A 21,859-nucleotide genomic window follows, 5' to 3' on the forward strand; every position below is an offset into this window, starting at 1 on the left:
AGCTCAGCTCGCTGCTGCTGGAGGCGGAGCCAGCTCAGGCGGTCTGTCTGTCTGTCAGCTGTCGCAGCATCATAGATATCAACACTTTTAACTTTTTTTTTTTTTTTTTTCCAGTGTTGGGGTTTTAAAGCCAAATCTCTTCCTGAGTCGGTTGAATTGAAGCTGGGTTGACCCCCCCCCCCCCCCCCTCCTCCCCCCTCCCTCTGTCCTCTGTCACCATGGGAACTGGATCACACTGCAAAAACACTCCATAGTAAAGAGTCTTAGCGTCAAATTTTCCTTAAAACAGGTGAGAAATAAGTGACATAGTGACATAAATCTTCTTGAATCGAGTCTCGTTTTCTGTTTTGTTGGCAGAATGAGATTTTTTTAAATTCAGAATTATATGAAAAATAAAAAATGAAATTACTTTTACCCCTTGTTACCTAATTTCCCTGTCATAATATACACCTATTTAATAATAAATGCCAAAAAATTTACTATTTATTTATTTTTTTTCATATCAAACTCCCGTCTCATCCTGCAGCAGGAGGAGTCCCGCCCCCCCGCCCCTCTCATCCAATCAAACTGCCTTTCCCTCCCTAACTGATCTCCCGTCCCGCTCACTGGGACTTGAGTGAAAACCAGTGAAATGTGATTTTTGCAGTGTGTTGTCCAACATGCTGCAGCACAGAGCAGCACCTTCCCTTCAACATGCTGAGGGGTCAGAGGTCATCTGGGGTCAGAGGTTATCATGTCTGTTTGCTGAATCATGTTTGTTTATTTCATCATCATTCCATCCACAGGTCTCAGCGCTGTGCTTGTTGTTTGTGTACAGTAGTTGTGTACAGCCTCATCAGACGGACTGCAGGCATGTGTATGAAATATACATATATAAATAAATTTTCTAGACCTTTTTGTAGCTGGAGGAGCAGCGGTTCGGTTCAGTTCGGTTCGGTTCGGTTCGGTTCAGCTCACTGGATGTAAAGGAATGCTTTCGTGATTTGTGGATATGTCTAATAAATTCCTTTTTTATATATATATATTTGTAAATTTAATCTGACATTGAGCACTGCGACCCCCCCCCCCTCCCCCCCTGCTGGCAAAGAATGTTTATAATCTTGATTTTGTCTTCTGTTGCATTTTAAAGTTATTTTCGTTAATTTATTTTTCAATACAATATTAAACCAAACTCCTACAGCACACACAGTGGTGCGCTTCTTTTGTTTCACACTTCTGAGTGGAAATTCACAACAATATGGAGCGGCCACATCACCATGGTAACCATAATCCCAGTGCCATCTAGTGGATTATTGCTGTAATAATAAAAAACACAGAGAGAAATTTTTGATGAAGCAGTCTTTAACCAATCGGATTGCTTGGCTGGAACATCAAATTGTTAAATATTGTCAAATGTCAAATATTTAAAGACGTTCTTCAGTCATGGGTCCAGTAGATCTGAGCTCAGATCAGCTGAAGGCTTTTATTCTGAAATGATGTGAAACACATTTTGTAAAATAAAAATCATCAGTTGAAGTTCATCATCCAGTTTCATGATGATAACTTTATTTAAACAGAACAGCAGGTGTCAGTTTGTTTTGTCTCATTTTGAAACCTGTTCTGCTGTGCAGTTCAGAAGTAACATGAGGTCAAAGGTCAAACCAGGTTACACCTGAACCTGACAGAAGTCCATAAGTCCATATGAGATCAATTCATAGTGAACGGTGGCAGCTGCCATTTCTCTCTAGGTGGGACAATTCCAATCCTCAACATAGTGGATGCTAACGTGTTAGCATGGAGCTACTATCCCTCAACATAGTGGATGCTAGCGTGTTAGCATGGAGCTACTATCCCTCAACATAGTGGATGCTAACGTGTTAGCATGGAGCTACTATCCCTCAACATAGTGGATGCTAACGTGTTAGCATGGAGCTACTATCCCTCAACATAGTGGATGCTAACGTGTTAGCATGGAGCTACTATCCCTCAACATAGTGGATGCTAACGTGTTAGCATGGAGCTACTATCCCTCAACATAGTGGATGCTAGCATGTTAGCATGGAGGCGCTGATCTACCGGGAACACCTGGATGATTCAGGTGTCTAACAGGTGAGGTGTTTCAGATCTCCATCACAGATCCTGTTGGTGAGTCTCATGTAAACCTGAAGCAGCAGCTCATCATGATGCTGCTCAACATGATGCTGCTCAACATGATGCTGCTCATCATGATGCTGTTCAACATGATGCTGCTCATCATGATGCTGTTCATCATGATGCTGTTCAACATGATGCTGTTCAACATGATGCTGCTCAACATGATGCTGCTCAACATGATGCTGTTCAACATGATGCTGCTCATCATGATGCTGTTCAACATGATGCTGCTCAACATGATGCTGCTCAACATGATGCTGCTCAACATGATGCTGCTCATCATGATGCTGTTCAACATGATGCTGCTCATCATGATGCTGTTCATCATGATGCTGTTCAACATGATGCTGTTCAACATGATGCTGCTCAACATGATGCTGCTCAACATGATGCTGTTCAACATGATGCTGTTCATCATGATGCTGCTCAACATGATGCTGTTCAACATGATGCTGCTCAACATGATGCTGCTCATCATGATGCTGTTCAACATGATGCTGTTCAACATGATGCTGCTCAACATGATGCTGTTCATCATGATGCTGCTCAACATGATGCTGCTCAACATGATGCTGCTCATCATGATGCTGTTCAACATGATGCTGCTCATCATGATGCTGCACATGATGCTGCTCATCATGATGCTGTTCAACATGATGCTGTTCAACATGATGCTGTTCAACATGATGCTGCTCAACATGATGCTGTTCAACATGATGCTGTTCAACATGATGCTGCTCAACATGATGCTGTTCATCATGATGCTGCTCAACATGATGCTGCTCAACATGATGCTGTTCATCATGATGCTGTTCATCATGATGCTGCTCAACATGATGCTGCTCAACATGATGCTGCTCAACATGATGCTGCTCAACATGATGCTGTTCAACATGATGCTGCTCAACATGATGCTGTTCAACATGATGCTGCTCAACATGATGCTGCTTCAGGTTTTGTCTGCAGTGTGGAACTGAGATGAGAGAACAGAAGACAGACTGATGGAACCAAAGCATCTTTATGTAGAGAAAGGCTGCAAATTCAAACAGACACTGACCTGAAACTATTTTAAAATTAGCTTTCATGTCTGTTACAATACATTCAGCTATTCCTAACACACACACACACACACACACACACACACACACACCTGCACTCAGTTGATCTTATTGATTTTTATTTCTGTATTTTATTGGTTTGGTTAATTCTCCTGCTTGTTGGGTCTCTTGCTGGATTTTTCTTAATTTTAGTTTTTAGAAACACCTCAGGGTTAATTTGTGTTTCTTAACTTTTATCTTTTTTGCAACGTCTTTATCTTTTGTGTAAATGAACTAAATTATTATAATGAATTTAGTGAGAGAAAAAGCCAGATGTGAAACTCCGGCTGAACAGACTGCGGACAGAAAGCAGCAGATGGCGGCAAAACACAAAGTGACAGAAAGTTTCCACTCATTTACTGTGGAGGAAATGATTAAAAAATAAATCCACATTCGACTTTATTCACAGACTGCAGACTGAATATCTGTGACAACAGAATACAGTGTTCAACACAAACTCCACAGAACAGCAACCTATATATAATATTCTATATGAATATTATAGGAATAACACACTGAGGCCATGGGAAATAAAAACTACCATGAAGTAAAGTCACTGTTGATTACCAGACACAATGGAAGTTACTATAGGAATATTATAGAAATATTATAGTGATACCATAAGAGATTAATACCATAAAATACAATAATGTCACTATAAAGTCACTACTGAACAGACTCTCCCTATAGGAATATTATAGTGATAAAATAGATTTAAAAAAAATACATAAAATTCCATAAACTTATCATAAAGTCACTATAAACTCACTGTTTAGTACCGCATTTACACTTTCAATAATAATAATAAACTTTATTTATGTAGCACTTTTCAAAACTGACTTATAAAGTGCTTTACTACAAGAAAAGTAGAGTTTAAAAAGTAAATAAAACATCATATTAGACAAAGGACTTAAAAATAGAAAATAATCTAAAAGAAGAATACAATGAAATGGAATACAATAAATAATAGAATGAAATAAAATAAATTAAAATCGAATAATATAAGTTAAAATAAACACTTTGAGAAGGCCTTTACTTTCAGTCCTTATAGGAATATTATAGGAACATTATGGTGATTTTTCGTCAGGATATTGAGAGATATGACTTTAATATTGTTCTCAGGATGATGATGATGATGATGATGATGACGACGACGACGACGAAGAGGAGGAGGAGGAGCTCGCGCCTCTTTAACCAAGCAGACGTCACTCGGTTGGTTTTTCTCCTCCGCGCCGCAGTGCCGCCGCTGTCTGACCCGAACCCGCCGCCTCCCGCCCGGCCGTCTGGACCTGAAGCCCCGCTCCGTCTCTTCTCCTCCGGGAGGCTTTTCTCCGCTCTCCGCCTCCATGCGGGACTCACAGCGGGCCTTCCTGTAGCCGCCGCCCGGCCTCCCGCTCCCTCCGCCCGGCGAGCCTCCCAGCCGAGCCCCGGTGAGCCGGCCTGGTTCCGGGGGGCGATGCTGTAGCAGAGCCGGGGGGGGAATGCCGCCGCTGCCGGACTAGAAACGGACCGAAAACCGCCTGGAAACACAAGATGTCGACCCGGACGCCATTGCCCACAGTGAGTGAACGAGATCCAGAAAATGTAAGTGAGCTTTTGTCTGCTGCGGTTTGTGACTGGTGGAGTTCAGAGGAACGCCTTGGTTTGGTCTGTGCTGGCAGAGGGAAACACTTCAGCTTTCTGTTCAGGAACAAAACCAGCAGAAAGACTGGACTGACTGTCGGATCTGCAGCTGGATCTCCAGTCATTTCCCCCCTGTGGTTCCAGCTGCTGATCTGATCAGCTTGATTGATCCCCAGACCCCCCCCCTCCCCAACAGGCAGGCTTTGCTGAAGGGCTCCTCAGCAGGCCGGGGATCGAACCTGCGCTCTGACCCCAGTCACCCCTCTGACCTGCGGGACGTCCTGCCAGGAACCTGATGATCTGATGATCTGATCAGACTGTGACTCAGCTCCGAGCCACTGGAGCTACCTGTCTCACCTCTGATTAGACAGACTGTCTACCTGTCTCACCTCTGATCACAGACAGACTGTCTACCTGTCTCACCTCTGATCACAGACAGACTGTCTACCTGTCTTACCTCTGATTAGACAGACTGTCTACCTGTCTCACCTCTGATTAGACAGACTGTCTACCTGTCTCACCTCTGATCACAGACAGACTGTCTACCTGTCTTACCTCTGATTAGACAGACTGTCTACCTGTCTCACCTCTGATCACAGACAGACTGTCTACCTGTCTCACCTCTGATTAGACAGACTGTCTACCTGTCTCACCTCTGATCACAGACAGACTGTCTACCTGTCTCACCTCTGATCACAGACAGACTGTCTACCTGTCTTACCTCTGATTAGACAGACTGTCTACCTGTCTCACCTCTGATCACAGACAGACTGTCTACCTGTCTTACCTCTGATTAGACAGACTGTCTACCTGTCTTACCTCTGATTAGACAGACTGTCTACCTGTCTCACCTCTGCAGGATCAGTAGTTGTGATAAGTTAAAATGACAAACACTTTCTTTCTCCTCTTGTAATCATGCTGCTAAACTAAACTAAACTTCTCTTCAGTGTTTTGATCGAATCGTTATTTGATTTGAGAAACTTCCTGAAACAAGTGAAACTGTTTTGGAAACTCTAAACTTCCATTTTATTTTTTCACTTCTTTAAAGAATGAGAAGACCAGCTGACCTGCTGCTCCTGCAGCTCTGCAGTACTGTAACTAAGGACATGTAATACATATAAACACAGCCGTGTTACTACAGAAGACTGAACATGTCTAACATCAGAGTGCAGTGTAGACTGTCCAGCAGATAGACTGTCCAGCAGATAGACTGTCCAGCAGATAGACCGTCCAGCAGATAGACGGTCCAGCAGCTAGACCGTCCAGCAGATAGACCGTCCAGCAGCTAGACGGTCCAGCAGCTAGACCGTCCAGCAGATAGACCGTCCAGCAGCTAGACGGTCCAGCAGCTAGACCGTCCAGCAGATAGACCGTCCAGCAGATAGACCGTCCAGCAGCTAGACGGTCCAGCAGATAGACTGTCCAGCAGATAGACCGTCCAGCAGATAGACGGTCCAGCAGATAGACCGTCCAGCAGATAGACCGTCCAGCAGCTAGACGGTCCAGCAGATAGACCGCCCAGCTGATAGACCGCCCAGCTGATAGACCGTCCAGCAGATAGACCGCCCAGCTGATAGACCGCCCAGCTGATAGACCGCCCAGCTGATAGACCGTCCAGCAGATAGACCGCCCAGCTGATAGACCGCCCAGCTGATAGACCGCCCAGCTGATAGACCGTCCAGCAGATAGACCGTCCAGCTGATAGACCGTCCAGCAGATAGACCGCCCAGCTGATAGACCGTCCAGCAGATAGACCGTCCAGCAGATAGACCGCCCAGCTGATAGACCGTCCAGCTGATAGACCGTCCAGCAGATAGACCGCCCAGCTGATAGACCGTCCAGCTGATAGACCGTCCAGCAGATAGACCGCCCAGCTGATAGACCGTCCAGCAGATAGACGGCTCCCTCCTGCTGCAGCAGGAAACTGAAGCGTTTAAATGTGTTTATTGGCAGAGTGTGACTCTGCTCAGGAAGCTCTGATGAAAGACTCCACTGTTCAGCTGGTGGCTCCTCACTTTATTCATCCAGTAGAGACGCAGCGGCTTCAGTCCGGCTCAGAGACTCCGCTGTGTTTCCTCTGTCTGGGTCCAGAGAGTCTGGTGACAGCCCAGTTCAACACCAGTTGTCTTCCCAGTCTGGGAGACTGGTAGCCCAGCAGGAAGACTGGTGGCCCAATAGGAAGACTGGTGGCCCAATAGGAAGACTTTTAGCCTATCAGGGAGACTGGTACCCCAGTAGGGAGCCTGGTACCCCACTAGGGAGACTGGTAGCCCAGAGGGGAGACTGGTAGCCCTGTAGGGAGACTGGTAGCCCAGAGGGGAGACTGGTAGCCCAGAGGGGAGACTGGTAGCCCAGTAGGGAGACTGGTAGCCCAGAGGGGAGACTGGTAGCCCAGTAGGGAGACTGGTAGCCCAGTAGGGAGACTGGTCCCGCACTATGGAGACTGGTAGCCCAGAGAGGAGACTGGTAGCCCAGTAGGAAGACTGGTTGCCCAGTGGGGAGACTGGTAGCCCAGAGGGGAGACTGGTAGCCCTGTAGGGAGACTGGTAGCCCAGTAGGAAGACTGGTTGCCCAGTGGGGAGACTGGTAGCCCAGAGGGGAGACTGGTAGCCCTGTAGGGAGACTGGTAGCCCAGTAGGGAGACTGATAGCCCAGAGGGGAGACTGGTAGCCCAGAGGGGAGACTGGTAGCCCAGTAGGGAGACTGGTAGCCCAGAGGGGAGATTGGTAGCCCAGTAGGGAGACTGGTTGCCTAGTGGGGAGACTGGCAGCCCAGTAGGGAGAGTGGTAGCCCAGAGGGAGACTGGTAGCCCAGAGGGAGACTGGTAGCCCAGAGGGGAGACTGGTAGCCCAGTGGGGAGACTGGTAGCCCAGTGGGGAGACTGGTAGCCCAGAGGGAGACTGGTAGCCCAGAGGGAGACTGGTAGCCCAGAGGGGATATTTCATTTTGGAACCAAATTCTTCACATTGAATATTTTTGTTTTTTATTCAGAATCTCTGCACTTCCTCCTTCCTGATAGTTGAATCTCTGGGCGTTGTTCTGAGCATGCTCAGTGTGGCAGCTGGCATAAACTAACTTAGGCTGTGTTCACACATCGCGTTTTTTGTTGTGGAAAAAGCGCTGCCTGGAGCGCTTTTTGTGAGCAGAAATAAAAAGCGGATCACGACAACGTCACCTGACGTTAGCTGAGCAGCTGCTAGCTCACTGACCAGCTGGTTCACTTCTAACAGACAGAACAGTGCTGTGCAACAAGCAAAGGCTTACCAGATATTTCCAATACATGTCCAGTATAATCCATACTGCTTTATGATCGCTGTTGCGGTAACGGAAATTTACTTATTACAACGTCCCATTTCTCCACCGGCACTTTCACTTTCTCCATATTTGTTGTTGCTATGGGAAACGGCCAGCGTCTCTGTCATCGCGATTGATCGGCTGGGAAAAAGTGGTTCACGTCACCCGGCGCTTTTCTGAAAAGTTGAACATTTCTCAACTTTTGAAAGCGCTCCGCTCTGACGATAAAAACGCCTTGCTGCCGCTTCCCGTTCCTTTTAATGAGAAAAGGGCGCTGGCAGTTGGGGAAAAAACGCTGTGTGAACGCCGCCTTACTATAGAGCTGCTGATCAGAGAGCGGATTGCATCATGAGTCTTAGTGAAGTTTTTACTGTCATGTCAGAAAGCCACTGATCCTGGATCAGTTCTCCTAACAGGCTTCAGGACTGATCAGGTGATCAGCTGTCAGTGAGTCTCTGATCTGCTGATTCAGATTCAGCAGACAAGAAACGTTCCTGTACAGCCTGTAAGAACCAGCTGACCTCTGACCCCTAAAGAGCAATAAACAATACAAGCTAAATGCAGCGATCCAACAAATGCATTTTATTAACAGTCGAGTCAACAGAAAGGAAACTGTGTTAAATCTGTCTGTCAGCTCTGTGTCTGTAAATGAATATAAAATATCTGTTTTATTGTGCCAGCAGTTCAGTCTCCTGACTGAAGCCACGGACTGAACTGAACTGAGAGGGAGAGACCAAGATATTGAAAGTAAAGCCAGTCTGGTCGGTGTGTGGCTGAAGCTGTAACTGAAGTAAATAACAAGAAACACTGAAGAAAAACCCTCAAAGTAACTGAAGTCTGTCGCTGCTCTGGAAACAAAGCTGGTGACGTTACATCTGTGTGTTGGAGTGTTGGGTGTTGGGGGTTAGGGTTTGGGGGTTTTGGAGCGTCGAGTGTTGGGGTTTTGGGGGTTGAGTGCTGGTGTTGGGGGGTTTGAGTATTGGGTTTTGGGGGGTTGAGTGCTGGTGTTGGGGTTAGGGTGTTGGGGGTGTTGGGGTTAGGGTTTGGGGGTGTTGGGGTTAGGGTTTGGGGGTGTTGGGGGTGCTGAGGTCAGGGAGGCTGATGGGTCTTGGAGAATGCTGGTCTTTATTGTCATGTTAATGCAGGAATGCCAGCGATGCGTTCCAGTCTGCAGCTGAACCGACTCGCTGCTTCACTCGGAGCTCAGACTCACAACACTTCTGAATTATTTGACAGAATATTGCAATTGCGATTTAAACTGAGATTCATATCATCACATTTTTCTTGTCATAAATGTTTTAGAACTTTAAAATAGTTTAAAGAAAAGTGATTTAGTTAAAAAAAAACTAGATGTGAGTGATCAGATTTACTTTGAGTTTGAGTCTGATGAAAGGTTTTGATTCTAAAACTCAAATCCAGTTTGGACCAAACTCTCTGAAGAAATGAACTGCAGACTCTGAGACTTGGAAATTGCAGAAGTTCATATTGTGATTTTGATTTTGTTTTTTTTATCAATTGTCCAGCTCTAAAAGTGACTCAAATCTGGCCAGCGGGTCATGTCTTGATGCTGTGGCTCTGTGCTTTTAGTGCTCGGATAAAAAGGGGTCAAAGGTCAAACTGACTGGTTGAACTCCAGTGGACTGCAGCCATGAAACAGAACCACAGCTGTTTTTAGGGTCCAGATTAACATCAGTCTGAATCAGTTATTCATACAGTCAGAACTTCTTGATGTACATTTCCTTGTCCAAGTGTTCGACCCTGAAGCTCCAGAGTTTAGTCTGTTCAGTTCTGACTCCTCAGTCGCTCTATTGATCCTCCCAAAATACACTGCAGGATACGATATCAGGAGTCTGATGGTTATTGGTCGCAGACTTCTAGAAGTCATTTAGCACATTAAGAAGTTTTGATTACAAAATGCTGACTTCTGTGAATCCTAAATTTGCCCCCTGAAGTCGGGGTGAACCTGAACAGAGCGGCTGTAGCTGTTTCACTGTTCAGATGATCTGGCTGAAAATCCCCCGACACGCCCTGACAGTGTGACCTTTGACCCCGCCGTCGTGTCATCAGAGGGCGGAGCCTCAGCCTCAGAGCGTCCCGCTGTATCGCTGCAGCGCAGAGTCACACTCTGCTGCTTTCTGCAACTGTTACATCAGCTGCTGGAGGCTTTTGACATCGCCATGGTAACAAGCAGGATTACTATGGGCTGTCCCAGCGGTAGTGCCTTGCTCGACCCACTGAGCCACACAGGGACTGAGGAGGCTGCTTCAAACGGTGAATCCTCCCAGTTCATTCATCAGCAGAAACTTAAAGCGTTTTGTACATTTCCCATCTCTTTAATGTTAATCTGTCAGTTTCTACCTGCTGCTCCACAGTTAAAGATATTTTTAAATCAGAGTTTCCAAACCTCTCAGCTCATTCACTCCCATTCAGTTCAAACAGCAGAGAAACAGCTGGAGACTCTGATCCAGTCAAGTGAATCATCACTGTGATGAGAAGCAACAATCTGCACCAGAACGCTGAAATCAGACGGGAAACTTTTACATTTTGAAACGAGTCCTGTTCACCGGTTCATATCGGGGGGGTCCGTTAGGCCCCGCCTCCTGTCAATCAACCCGGCCAAGCCAACGGACGAACCGGAGCCAGACTCCTCCTCCGGCTACAGTCTGGAACATGAGACAGAAACTACAGCTAGATTTAAACTGCTGCTCTTCTTCACTGGGAGGAACTCTAATATCAAAACAACTGAGATGAAGGAAAAATATCAAATCTCTGCTAATGTGATAAAAGTGAGTGAAGAGGAAATGAGCAGAAGCTGCAGTCAGGCTGGAGGCTGAGAGGACAGCAGCAGTGTGGTGTCTGTCTCTCTCTCTCTCTGTCTGTCTCTGTCTGTCTGTCTGTCTCTCTGTCTCTCTGTCTGTCTGTCTCTCTGTCTCTCTGTCTGTCTGTCTGTCTGTCTCTCTCTGTCTGTCTCTCTGTCTTTCTCTCTCTCTCTCTGTCTGTCTCTCTGTCTCTCTCTCTCTCTGTCTGTCTCTCTGTCTGTCTCTCTCTCTGTCTGTCTCTCTGTCTGCCTGTCTGTCTGTTTTCTACCAGCAGACATCGCACTGTTGGCTTTTCCACTCGTTTTTTTCCTTGGCTGACCGGTTGAACCGTGAAGCCGGACGTCACTGCAGCCCGCCGCCGTTACCGGGCGGCCATGTTGTCCCAGGCTGAGGACCCACAGGAAGCCAGGGAGAGAGGGAAGAGAGGAAACCACATGAAGCTGCTTCTGTTTAATCTGAACCACAGAGGAAAAGTTCACTTTGTTGTATTTCTGTATTTGTTTCGTTCAGCTTCAAACGGACCAATCACAGCCAGCCAGGGCTTGTAAACAAAAGTCACATGACTCACAGCAGCTTGCTGATTGGACAGTGTGAACCTGTCATCCTGCAGGTTAGAGACTAGACTTCCTGTCACTTTATCTAACATGAAGGACTTGTCTGTCTCTTCTTCTGTGGTGTTCACACCAGTTCAGAACACATGAAGCTGAATATGAGCATCAGTCCAGACTTCATTTTGTTCTGCTAGGCTTTCCGTCTCCTTCTACCCATAATCCCTTGTGTTTCGGGGTGGTTTCCTGTAGTTGGAGTTGCAGTTCTCTAGTGAGAGGACCGAGACTCTCGGTGCCACCAGAGTGGATGTGTCGATGTGTCCGGTTCCTCTGGCTGCAGTGATGCCTGGTGACCTTTGACCTCCAGGCTGGTGCGGTGACTTCTGACAGAGTCTGATCCAAACTCAGTTCCAGTAGATTCCTCCAGAAGTTGAGTTTTCCTCTGCTGCTTCACACTGCTGATGACTCAGCTCTGTCCTGGAGCCACACACACACACACACACACACACACTGAAGTTAAGCCAATCCCAGTAGCGTTGAAAGTCAGGAGGAACAAGTAGCAGCCTGTTTCTCACAGCAGACAGTCACAGTACTGCAGTGTGAAGTTATACTACTGCTAGTACCAGAGTCTTGTGCAGTGTACTCGTACTTCTACAGGTCACCAGTACTGTACTACTACTAGTTTCCAGTGGTCTGAACTAGTCAGGTCCCACATCTCTCCAGCAGACAGAGAGGTGAAGAAATGCTTCAGTGCAGTATTATAATAAGTACGACTGAAAGATGTTCACTAAAAATCTGATTGCGATTATTTGCCAGAATATTGCAATTCCAATTTAAACTTTTTTCTTGTCAAATGTCTTAGAACTTTACAATTGTTTAAAGAAAAGTGAGTTGTTAAAAAAACTAGTTTGCAGATTCATTGAGTTTGGTCCATGAATCAAAACCTTTCATCAGACTCTCTCTTAAGAAATTAACTGAAGCCCCTGAGATTTGGAAATTGCACAAGTTCATATTGCGATTTTTTTTTTTCCAATTAATTGTTCAGCTGTGATTCAAAACTGAAAATTGAGAAATGTACAATTTTGTGCAATATTCTGCAAAAAACCCAAGTTGTTACTGCTCAGTTGCAAAAGTGAGGTTTTAGACTTCTTTTTTTTAATTTTTATAATTTTTGTTTTTTAGGTTGGGAAAAAAGCAACTTGAAATATTGATTGAACACAAAACTGAGTTATTTTCCATCTGAGCAGCTGTGTGCTGATGGCAGAGAGCAAAGTGAATTACTGCAGTGAGGAAGCAGGAAGAAGAGTCAGAGCAGGAATTCGTACTCATGCAATGAATCATGGGAGAGATGGAGGAGGGGTGGGGGGGTGGGACCAATCAGAAGCAAGTCCGGCCCTCGCTTTGCTCTCCCCCATGTCTGTTTTAACCAGATGCATGATGGGAAATGTGCTATTATGGGATGCTGCTGTCGCTCTATAGCGGGTCTCATCACATGTTCAGAGTCTGTCTCACTGCTTCATCTGACAACCTGAGGTGATGATGCATTATGGGATGTGCACTTCATCCAGACATGTACAGGTTATATTGTGTGTACTACTGTGTCTTGATATGTGCCTGTCACCTGAAACTGTATTGTTCCTGCACAGTCTGCATTTTATTTTGACAGGTGACTCCACTTCTACCATGTGATATTACTGTATTACTAGATATTACTAGTCTGATCAGCCCGATGCCGCCTGGCTGACAGATTTCTGCTTCTGTCTAGAAAGTCTCAGGCAGAGCTTCGCCGCACATCGTCGTATATCATGATTTTATGTTTCCAGGATGGATATTAGTGCAATTCGGCGATATTGAAGTGTTTATTATATTGTCAATTCCCCTGAAAGTCCCGGTGTTGTATATCAAGCGCTTCCATTACGCCTGACCAATCCCAACAAGACGAAGCAGTGAGCAAAGTGGAAAAGAACGGACCGGCCCGACGCTCCTGACAGTGTTTTAGTTCCTGACAGTGTTTTAGTTCCTGACAGTGTTTTAGTTCCTGACAGTGTTTTAGTTCCTGACAGTGTTTTAGTGTTTTAGTTCCTGACAGTGTTTTAGTTCCTGACAGTGTTTTAGTGTTTTAGTTCCTGACAGTGTTTTAGTTCCTGACAGTGTTTTAGTGTTTTAGTTCCTGACAGTGTTTTAGTTCCTGACAGTGTTTTAGTGTTTTAGTTCCTGACAGTGTTTTAGTGTTTTAGTTCCTGACAGTGTTTTAGTTCCTGACAGTGTTTTAGTTCCTGACAGTGTTTTAGTTCCTGACAGCATTTTAGTTCCTGACAGTGTTTTAGTTCCTGACAGTGTTTTAGTGTTTTAGTTCCTGACAGTGTTTTAGTTCCTGACAGTGTTTTAGTTCCTGACAGTGTTTTAGTTCCTGACAGTGTTTTAGTTCATGACAGTGTTTTAGTTCATGACTGTGTTTTAGTGTTTTAGTTCCTGACAGTGTTTTAGTTCCTGACAGTGTTTTAGTGTTTTAGTTCATGACAGTGTTTTAGTTCATGACAGTGTTTTAGTTCATGACAGTGTTTTAGTTCCTGACAGCGTTTTAGTGTTTTAGTTCCTGACAGTGTTTTAGTTCCTGACAGCATTTTAGTTCCTGACAGTGTTTTAGTTCCTGACTGTTTTAGTTCCTGACTGTTTTAGTTCCTGACAGTGTTTTAGTTCCTGACAGCGTTTTAGTTCCTGATAGTGTTTTAGTTCCTGACAGCGTTTTAGTTCCTGACAGTGTTTTAGTTCCTGACAGTGTTTTAGTTCCTGATAGTGTTTTAGTTCCTGACAGTGTTTTAGTTCCTGACAGCGTTTTAGTTCCTGACAGCGTTTTAGTTCCTGACAGTGTTTTAGTTCCTGACAGTGTTTTAGTTCCTGATAGTGTTTTAGTTCCTGACAGTGTTTTAGTTCCTGACAGTGTTTTAGTTCCTGACTGTGTTTTAGTTCCTGACAGTGTTTTAGTGTTTTAGTTCCTGACAGTGTTTTAGTTCCTGACAGTGTTTTAGTGTTTTAGTTCCTGACAGTGTTTTAGTTCCTGACAGTGTTTTAGTGTTTTAGTTCCTGACAGTGTTTTAGTTCCTGACAGCGTTTTAGTTCCTGACAGTGTTTTAGTTCCTGACAGTGTTTTAGTTCCTGACAGTGTTTTAGTGTTTTAGTTCCTGACAGTGTTTTAGTTCCTGACAGTGTTTTAGTTCCTGACAGTGTTTTAGTGTTTTAGTTCCTGACAGCGTTTTAGTTCCTGACAGTGTTTTAGTGTTTTAGTTCCTGACAGTGTTTTAGTTCCTGACAGTGTTTTAGTTCCTGACAGTGTTTTAGTGTTTTAGTTCCTGACAGTGTTTTAGTTCCTGACAGTGTTTTAGTTCCTGACAGTGTTTTAGTGTTTTAGTTCCTGACAGTGTTTTAGTGTTTTAGTTCCTGACAGTGTTTTAGTTCCTGACAGTGTTTTAGTGTTTTAGTTCCTGACAGTGTTTTAGTTCCTGACAGTGTTTTAGTTCCTGACAGTGTTTTAGTGTTTTAGTTCCTGACAGTGTTTTAGTTCCTGACAGTGTTTTAGTTCCTGACAGTGTTTTAGTGTTTTAGTTCCTGACAGTGTTTTAGTTCCTGACAGTGTTTTAGTTCCTGACAGTGTTTTAGTGTTTTAGTTCCTGACAGTGTTTTAGTGTTTTAGTTCCTGACAGTGTTTTAGTTCCTGACAGTGTTTTAGTTCCTGACTGTTTTAGTTCCTGACAGTGTTTTAGTTCCTGACTGTTTTAGTTCCTGACAGTGTTTTAGTTCCTGACTGTTTTAGTTCCTGACAGTGTTTTAGTTCCTGACAGTGTTTTAGTTCCTGACAGTGTTTTAGTGTTTTAGCTCCTGACAGTGTTTTAGTTCCTGACAGTGTTTTAGTTCCTGACAGCGTTTTAGTTCCTGACAGCGTTTTAGTTCATGACAGTGTTTTAGTTCATGACAGTGTTTTAGTGTTTTAGTTCCTGACAGTGTTTTAGTTCCTGACTGTGTTTTAGTGTTTTAGTTCCTGACAGTGTTTTAGTTCCTGACAGCGTTTTAGTGTTTTAGTTCCTGACAGCGTTTTAGTGTTTTAGTTCCTGACAGTGTTTTAGTTCCTGACAGTGTTTTAGTGTTTTAGTTCCTGACAGTGTTTTAGTTCATGACAGTGTTTTAGTTCATGACTGTGTTTTAGTTCATGACAGTGTTTTAGTTCCTGACAGTGTTTTAGTTCATGACAGTGTTTTAGTTCATGACTGTGTTTTAGTGTTTTAGTTCCTGACAGTGTTTTAGTTCCTGACAGCGTTTTAGTGTTTTAGTTCCTGACAGTGTTTTAGTTCCTGACAGTGTTTTAGTTCCTGACTGTTTTAGTTCCTGACTGTGTTTTAGTTCCTGACAGTGTTTTAGTTCCTGACAGTGTTTTAGTTCCTGACTGTTTTAGTTCCTGACAGTGTTTTAGTTCCTGACAGTGTTTTAGTGTTTTAGTTCCTGACAGTGTTTTAGTTCCTGACAGTGTTTTAGTTCCTGACAGCGTTTTAGTTCCTGACAGTGTTTTAGTTCCTGACAGTGTTTTAGTGTTTTAGTTCCTGACAGTGTTTTAGTTCCTGACAGTGTTTTAGTTCCTGACAGTGTTTTAGTGTTTTAGTTCCTGACAGTGTTTTAGTTCCTGACAGTGTTTTAGTGTTTTAGTTCCTGACAGTGTTTTAGTGTTTTAGTTCCTGACAGTGTTTTAGTTCCTGACAGTGTTTTAGTTCCTGACTGTTTTAGTTCCTGACAGTGTTTTAGTTCCTGACTGTTTTAGTTCCTGACAGTGTTTTAGTTCCTGACAGCGTTTTAGTTCCTGACAGCGTTTTAGTTCATGACAGTGTTTTAGTTCCTGACAGTGTTTTAGTGTTTTAGTTCCTGACAGTGTTTTAGTTCCTGACAGTGTTTTAGTGTTTTAGCTCCTGACAGTGTTTTAGTTCCTGACAGTGTTTTAGTTCCTGACAGCGTTTTAGTTCCTGACAGCGTTTTAGTTCATGACAGTGTTTTAGTTCCTGACAGTGTTTTAGTGTTTTAGTTCCTGACAGTGTTTTAGTTCCTGACAGTGTTTTAGTGTTTTAGCTCCTGACAGTGTTTTAGTTCCTGACAGTGTTTTAGTTCCTGACAGCGTTTTAGTTCCTGACAGCGTTTTAGTTCATGACAGTGTTTTAGTTCCTGACAGTGTTTTAGTGTTTTAGCTCCTGACAGTGTTTTAGTTCCTGACAGTGTTTTAGTTCCTGACAACGTTTTAGTTCCTGACAGCGTTTTAGTTCCTGACAGTGGATCATCGTCTGTCATGTAGAGACTCTTTTGGTTTTGCTTCATTTTGTTCTGTCATTTGATTGTTGATCAGTTGGATCTTGTCGGCTCGTTCTCTCAGATTTAATCCAGATGACGACAAACTAGTCCAGATTCTGGGCAGTTTGCCTTCAGGTTGTAGCAGAGACCTGAAGTAATAAAGTAGTAATTATTTGTTATTTGAATTTAGTAAATAAGGAAACAATGAGAGCAAGACAGGAAGAGAGAAAACAAGACTTTTTAGCTGCTGCTACTTTGAGAAATGCTGCACTGAAAAAAATGAAAGTACAGTATATGTATATACAGTATATAGGTGCAAAAGTGCAATAAAATAATTTTGTCTACTGAAATGAGGCAAATAATCATGGATTATCATTTTGCTAGGATAGCTGCAGGTTTGACAGCAACAGAGAGAAGAAAAGTCAAAAGTTTTGGTTTACTTTAGTTTCAAATCCCAACAGAGATAAAAACACTTTGAAGAGAGAGATGAAAGAACACAAACTGCAGGAGAGAGAGAGAGAAACACCTCTCACCCCAAACGAAAAACAACAAATGAAGACGACAGAGGAAGAGACAGAAGTGAACAGAAACCCGGCGGCGTCAGACCTGAACCGGCCTGAAGCCCGGAGAGGCGCCGCGTCTCCCTGGACCGGAGGGATCAGCGTCAGACGAGGAGGACAAACTGAACGGCGGCGCTCTGTTGCTAAGGCTGAGCCGGCCGGCGAGCGAGCCGCCGGAGCAGAAACAGGAAGGGAACGGCTAAAAGCACAAGCAAACACTGTAAAACCTGCAGAGGCTGCTGGGAGGAGGCGGATCAGACCCAGCCCCTGTAGAGAAATGTGGTTTTAAAAGAAGACGCTGCTGCCTAATTAGCCTTACTCACACAGTTAGCCTCCATCCATTTCAGTTCAGGAAAGTGGACACTGAGAGCTGGACTGGGTCTTTGATACCTTCTGTTCTGTCTTCCTCCCAGTCCTCCCAGTCTCCAGGCTACAAGCTAACGGCTAAAAGCAGAACTAGACTCGGCCTTCAGCGCCTCATGATATTCACCTGCTGTAAACAACTATCAGACACTTCAGGTTCTTTTTGACTGCTAACTTGAAGTCTACACTTAAGAAAAACACAGAACTTTAATGGATAGAACGGTTCTTCCACTGTTTTTTATGGTAATTTGGCTAGTACACCATAAAATGGTGACTATGGAATTTTAAGTGTTAGTTGCTATAGTGACAAGTCTGGACATTAAGGCTGTAAAGTCTGTCACACTGTGCCGATGAGTCTGTTAGCAAGCTGAAAGCTAACGTTAGCGACGAGGCTAACGTAGCTTCATCACAGACTGTACTTCTCTCTCTAGCTCTTCTAGTCAACATTAGCATGTTAGCAATCCATGGCAGCAAGGAGACAGAGAAGCTGCTTTGGTTCTTGCTGTAAAACCTCTCAGCTCAGTGACTTGCTGCGAGTCTCTTTATACAGAAGCTAGTCCGACGGGTCACAGCAAGATGGCCGCCGCTCCGACCGTCCAGGAACGCTGATTTGAATGGAAATGATTGTTCTATCCGTTCAAGTTCTGTGGAGAAAAATGAGTAGAAAATGTTGTGTTTGGCGGTGCAAACAGAGGGGAAATGGATTGGGATTCTTTAACTCACATATGATGTTAACTGAATGCCGCTTAATCTAACCTAGATGGATGGCCAAATATTAAGTTTAGTCAGCTATATAAATTAGTTTAGGTGGCATTCGGTTTACATGTTTAACACCAACAGACTGGGCTCTCAAAAACCTGTTTCCACCCCAGAGAACATATAGTCACCTTGCTCCAAGTCGACTTGCGCCAACTTCAAATTAACAGTCAGAAAGAACCCAGTGCTTCATGCGTAGCGTATGCGTTTACATTACTTGAATATCACTATGCAGCACACCAATTAGTCTGGGGAGTCAAACCCCCAACCCTGCAGTGTTAGTGCCTGGCTCTGCCCATTGGGCTGCTCTGTATTTAGTATTTTTCCACCCAGTGGATGGAACTCATGTGGTCTGGATTCAGTCCTGTAGATTCAGATCTCTGTTAGCCTGCAGGCAGCATGCTACGCTAGGCTAATCGCTCTCACAGCTAAATTAGCCTGCTAAGAGAAGCTGCAGAATGAGACTCAGTGAGGTTTGTTGTGCAGCTGTTGGCAGCAAAACATTTTATTTGGACATCTGCACTCTCATTTGGCTCTTTACAAGACACTGGGCTTATGCTAAGCTAACAAGGCTAATTAGCTTAAACGCCTGGGGCTTCTTAGGGTCGAGCTGATAATGAAATGTGGCTCGGACACTCAGCTCAGACAACTTCATTGAAATTAATGAAAGATTGAAATTACACAGGAAATTCTTGGAAGTAAGCAAAGATTTTGGAAATGGGCCAATTTTATTTTACTGAACAGTGGTGAAGTCTGTTTACTGAACACGATGTCTGGAGGCTCATCTGGGTGGACAGTGGGAGGAAGATTATATTTAATACAGATCTGTTCACTGGTGTCTGTGGTGATCAGTTTGCTGCTACAGTAACTGTAAAAGTTGGTAATTTGCATAATTGAAAACTTTCCCAGGCTGGCACACTGTGTAGCTGTGACAGATAAGCCTCACCTTCAGTCTGGTTTAGTTTAGTGAGCGCAGCACCTTTTCCCACCTGGGAGCTTCAGTGTCTTCTTCTACTGTGAGACAGCAGCACTTCAGCAGTTGGGCACCTCGTCAGTAGCTGAGGGAGACTGTTACTCATTCACTGCCTCCATCCAGGTTGAGCAGCCAGTGTGAGGATTCAAACCAGCGACCCTCCTGTCTCGAGCTTCTTTACCCTTCATGCTGCGTTCAGGTTTCAGGCTGCAAAGCAACAGGAAGAGTTTCATTTTCAAAGGAAGCTCCAAACTGAAGTTCAGCTGCTGCAACTGTTTTCCGCTCTGATGAGGTGAAGCACCAACCAATCAGAGTAGAGGGAAGGTAGCGTTATACTTATGTTAGTATTATTTACTTCATGAATTATTTCAATTAAGAAGAATAAGAATGATTATTTGGCAAATAAAATACAAACGAGACAAGTGCAAAGCCGTGATATTACTGGTTGCTGCACCAATGTGACGACATCATGAACCGCCAATGTCCAGCCAGCAACACGTGTCTTCTTCGTTGGTGCACCAGACTGTTTTGTAGCTTCTGTTGCCTGTAATGTGAATTTAAGGCTCCCATGCAGCGCTCCAGTGTTTCCCTCAGCTCAGTGAAGCTCAGTTCCAGATCACAGTAGAAGTTAATGAACATGTATATCTGTGTCTCTCTTCCAGCACACGACCGCGGACGGCTTCCCCGAGCCGCCGGCCCCGCCCGCCAAGTCCTCCAGCCGCCACAGTCTGCCGCGATGCCGCAACTCCGTGGCGTCGAGCGCCGACGAGCAGCCGCACGTCGGCAACTACCGCCTGCTGAAGACCATCGGCAAGGGCAACTTCGCCAAAGTGAAACTGGCCAGACACACGCTGACCGGCCGGGAGGTGAGCCGCCCGTCTGCCGCCCGCTTCGGCTCCTCAGTAGATACAGTAGAAGCTCTGGAGGATCTCTTCATTAGATCCAGATCCCAGAGTCAGCCGGCTCATACAGAGCAGAAGAAACCACATTCTGTCTCAGCTGCCTCATTTATTAGATGTCAACTATAAAAACATAACTGAGGAGCTCTAGCACACTGGTTTGACTTCATGGTTTGGAAAAGCTGAGAAGTGATTTTACTCTCTTCTGTTCTTTGAAATGAAATGAAATGAAATGACGTGTCGACTGAGAAACAGAATCCGTAAAGCAGTGGTTCTCAGTGTGGGGTCCGGGGACCACCAGGGGTCCTTGAGGGGGTTCCAGGGGGTCCCCAGCAAATTGATGAATTATTAAGCTAAAACTAGAAGTTAACACAACTAGAGAATGTAGAAGAATGTCTATTTTCATCATAGTTTCTCTGTTATCTCTCTACCTGCAGTACAGATAGTCATGGAGTTCTGGACAAAATCATATCTGACAATAAAAATATTCTCAGATTTGGGTCCAAGAGACAAAATCTCATCAAATAGGGGTCCATGGCCCGAATGTGTAATAAATTAGGGGTCCTTGATATGAAAATGGTTGAGAATCACTGCCGTAAAGGATCATTCTGGTTATTTTCAACCTGGATTTTATTATTTGCTGTCATGCCGATCGATTCTGATCAAAATCTGGTCAGTTGCTTCACTGTGGAGTCTGTAGTCTGCTGCAGGTCGGTCCAACTCAGCAACACCTGCCTGTACTGTCCAGTTATCCACGGCCTGAACCTTCAGTAGTTTTCAGCGTTAAACATGTTTAACTAGCTTGTTAGGAAGTAGAAAGTTCAAGTGCTCTGATGCTGCGTTCAGGTCATATTGGATTTACCGTAAATATGAACCGCAGACTGTGGAAAACTGCTCACGTCAACCTGCTGCTGATTATAAGCAGCATGTAGGGCAGGATGTGTGAACATAAGCAGTAAACAGAGCAAGGAAATAAAAATCTAAATTCTGTTATATTGACAATAATACAATCAACCACTTTAGGATCCGATGAGTAAAACACAAAGAAGACTTTCAAGCTGAAGCACCGAAATCTTCCATTCTTCTGAAACTGAAACTGAAATGTTGTGATAATTGGTCATTCACAGCTATTTAAAGACATGTTTAACGTCAGTGTTTGTTGTTGTGTTTGTTGTTGTGTTTGTTGTTGTGTTTGTTGTTGTGTTTGCAGCTCTGCAGTGAAGTGACTGACAGGATTTGATCAGAATCGATCGTCATGATGGCAGAAACTAGGAAAATAAGGCCCAGGTTAAAAATAGCTGTAATTATCCTTTAAAGTAATGAAGCTTGTAGTCTCTGCTGTGGCCACATGTGTCAGATCAGGAGTTCGTGTTCTGCAGCTCAGAGGGAAACCAGCAGGACGTTCTCATGAAACCAGATGTTGCACAGAAATAGAAATAAAAGAACAAATCGTTTTCAGTCGTCTCGTT

General features: G+C 44.3%; 1 protein-coding gene across 2 annotated transcripts in view; it reads left to right on the forward strand.

The window, feature by feature from the left end:
• Positions 1-4,316: 4,316 nt before the first annotated feature.
• Positions 4,317-21,859, forward strand: part of mark1 (MAP/microtubule affinity-regulating kinase 1) — a 37,419-nt gene continuing 19,876 nt past the window's right edge. Inside the window, exons 1-2 of one of the 2 annotated variants that reach the window (XM_071922175.2) lie at positions 4,317-4,814; positions 20,154-20,357. In XM_071922175.2, the coding sequence (XP_071778276.1) occupies positions 4,764-4,814; positions 20,154-20,357 (255 nt within the window). In that variant the 5' untranslated portion in view covers positions 4,317-4,763. The remainder of the gene's footprint in view (positions 4,815-20,153; positions 20,358-21,859) is intronic. The other variant, XM_078282682.1, reaches the window with a different exon arrangement.

Source organism: Centroberyx gerrardi, chromosome 3 (genome assembly GCF_048128805.1).
Source record: "Centroberyx gerrardi isolate f3 chromosome 3, fCenGer3.hap1.cur.20231027, whole genome shotgun sequence".
NCBI lineage: Eukaryota > Metazoa > Chordata > Actinopteri > Beryciformes > Berycidae > Centroberyx > Centroberyx gerrardi.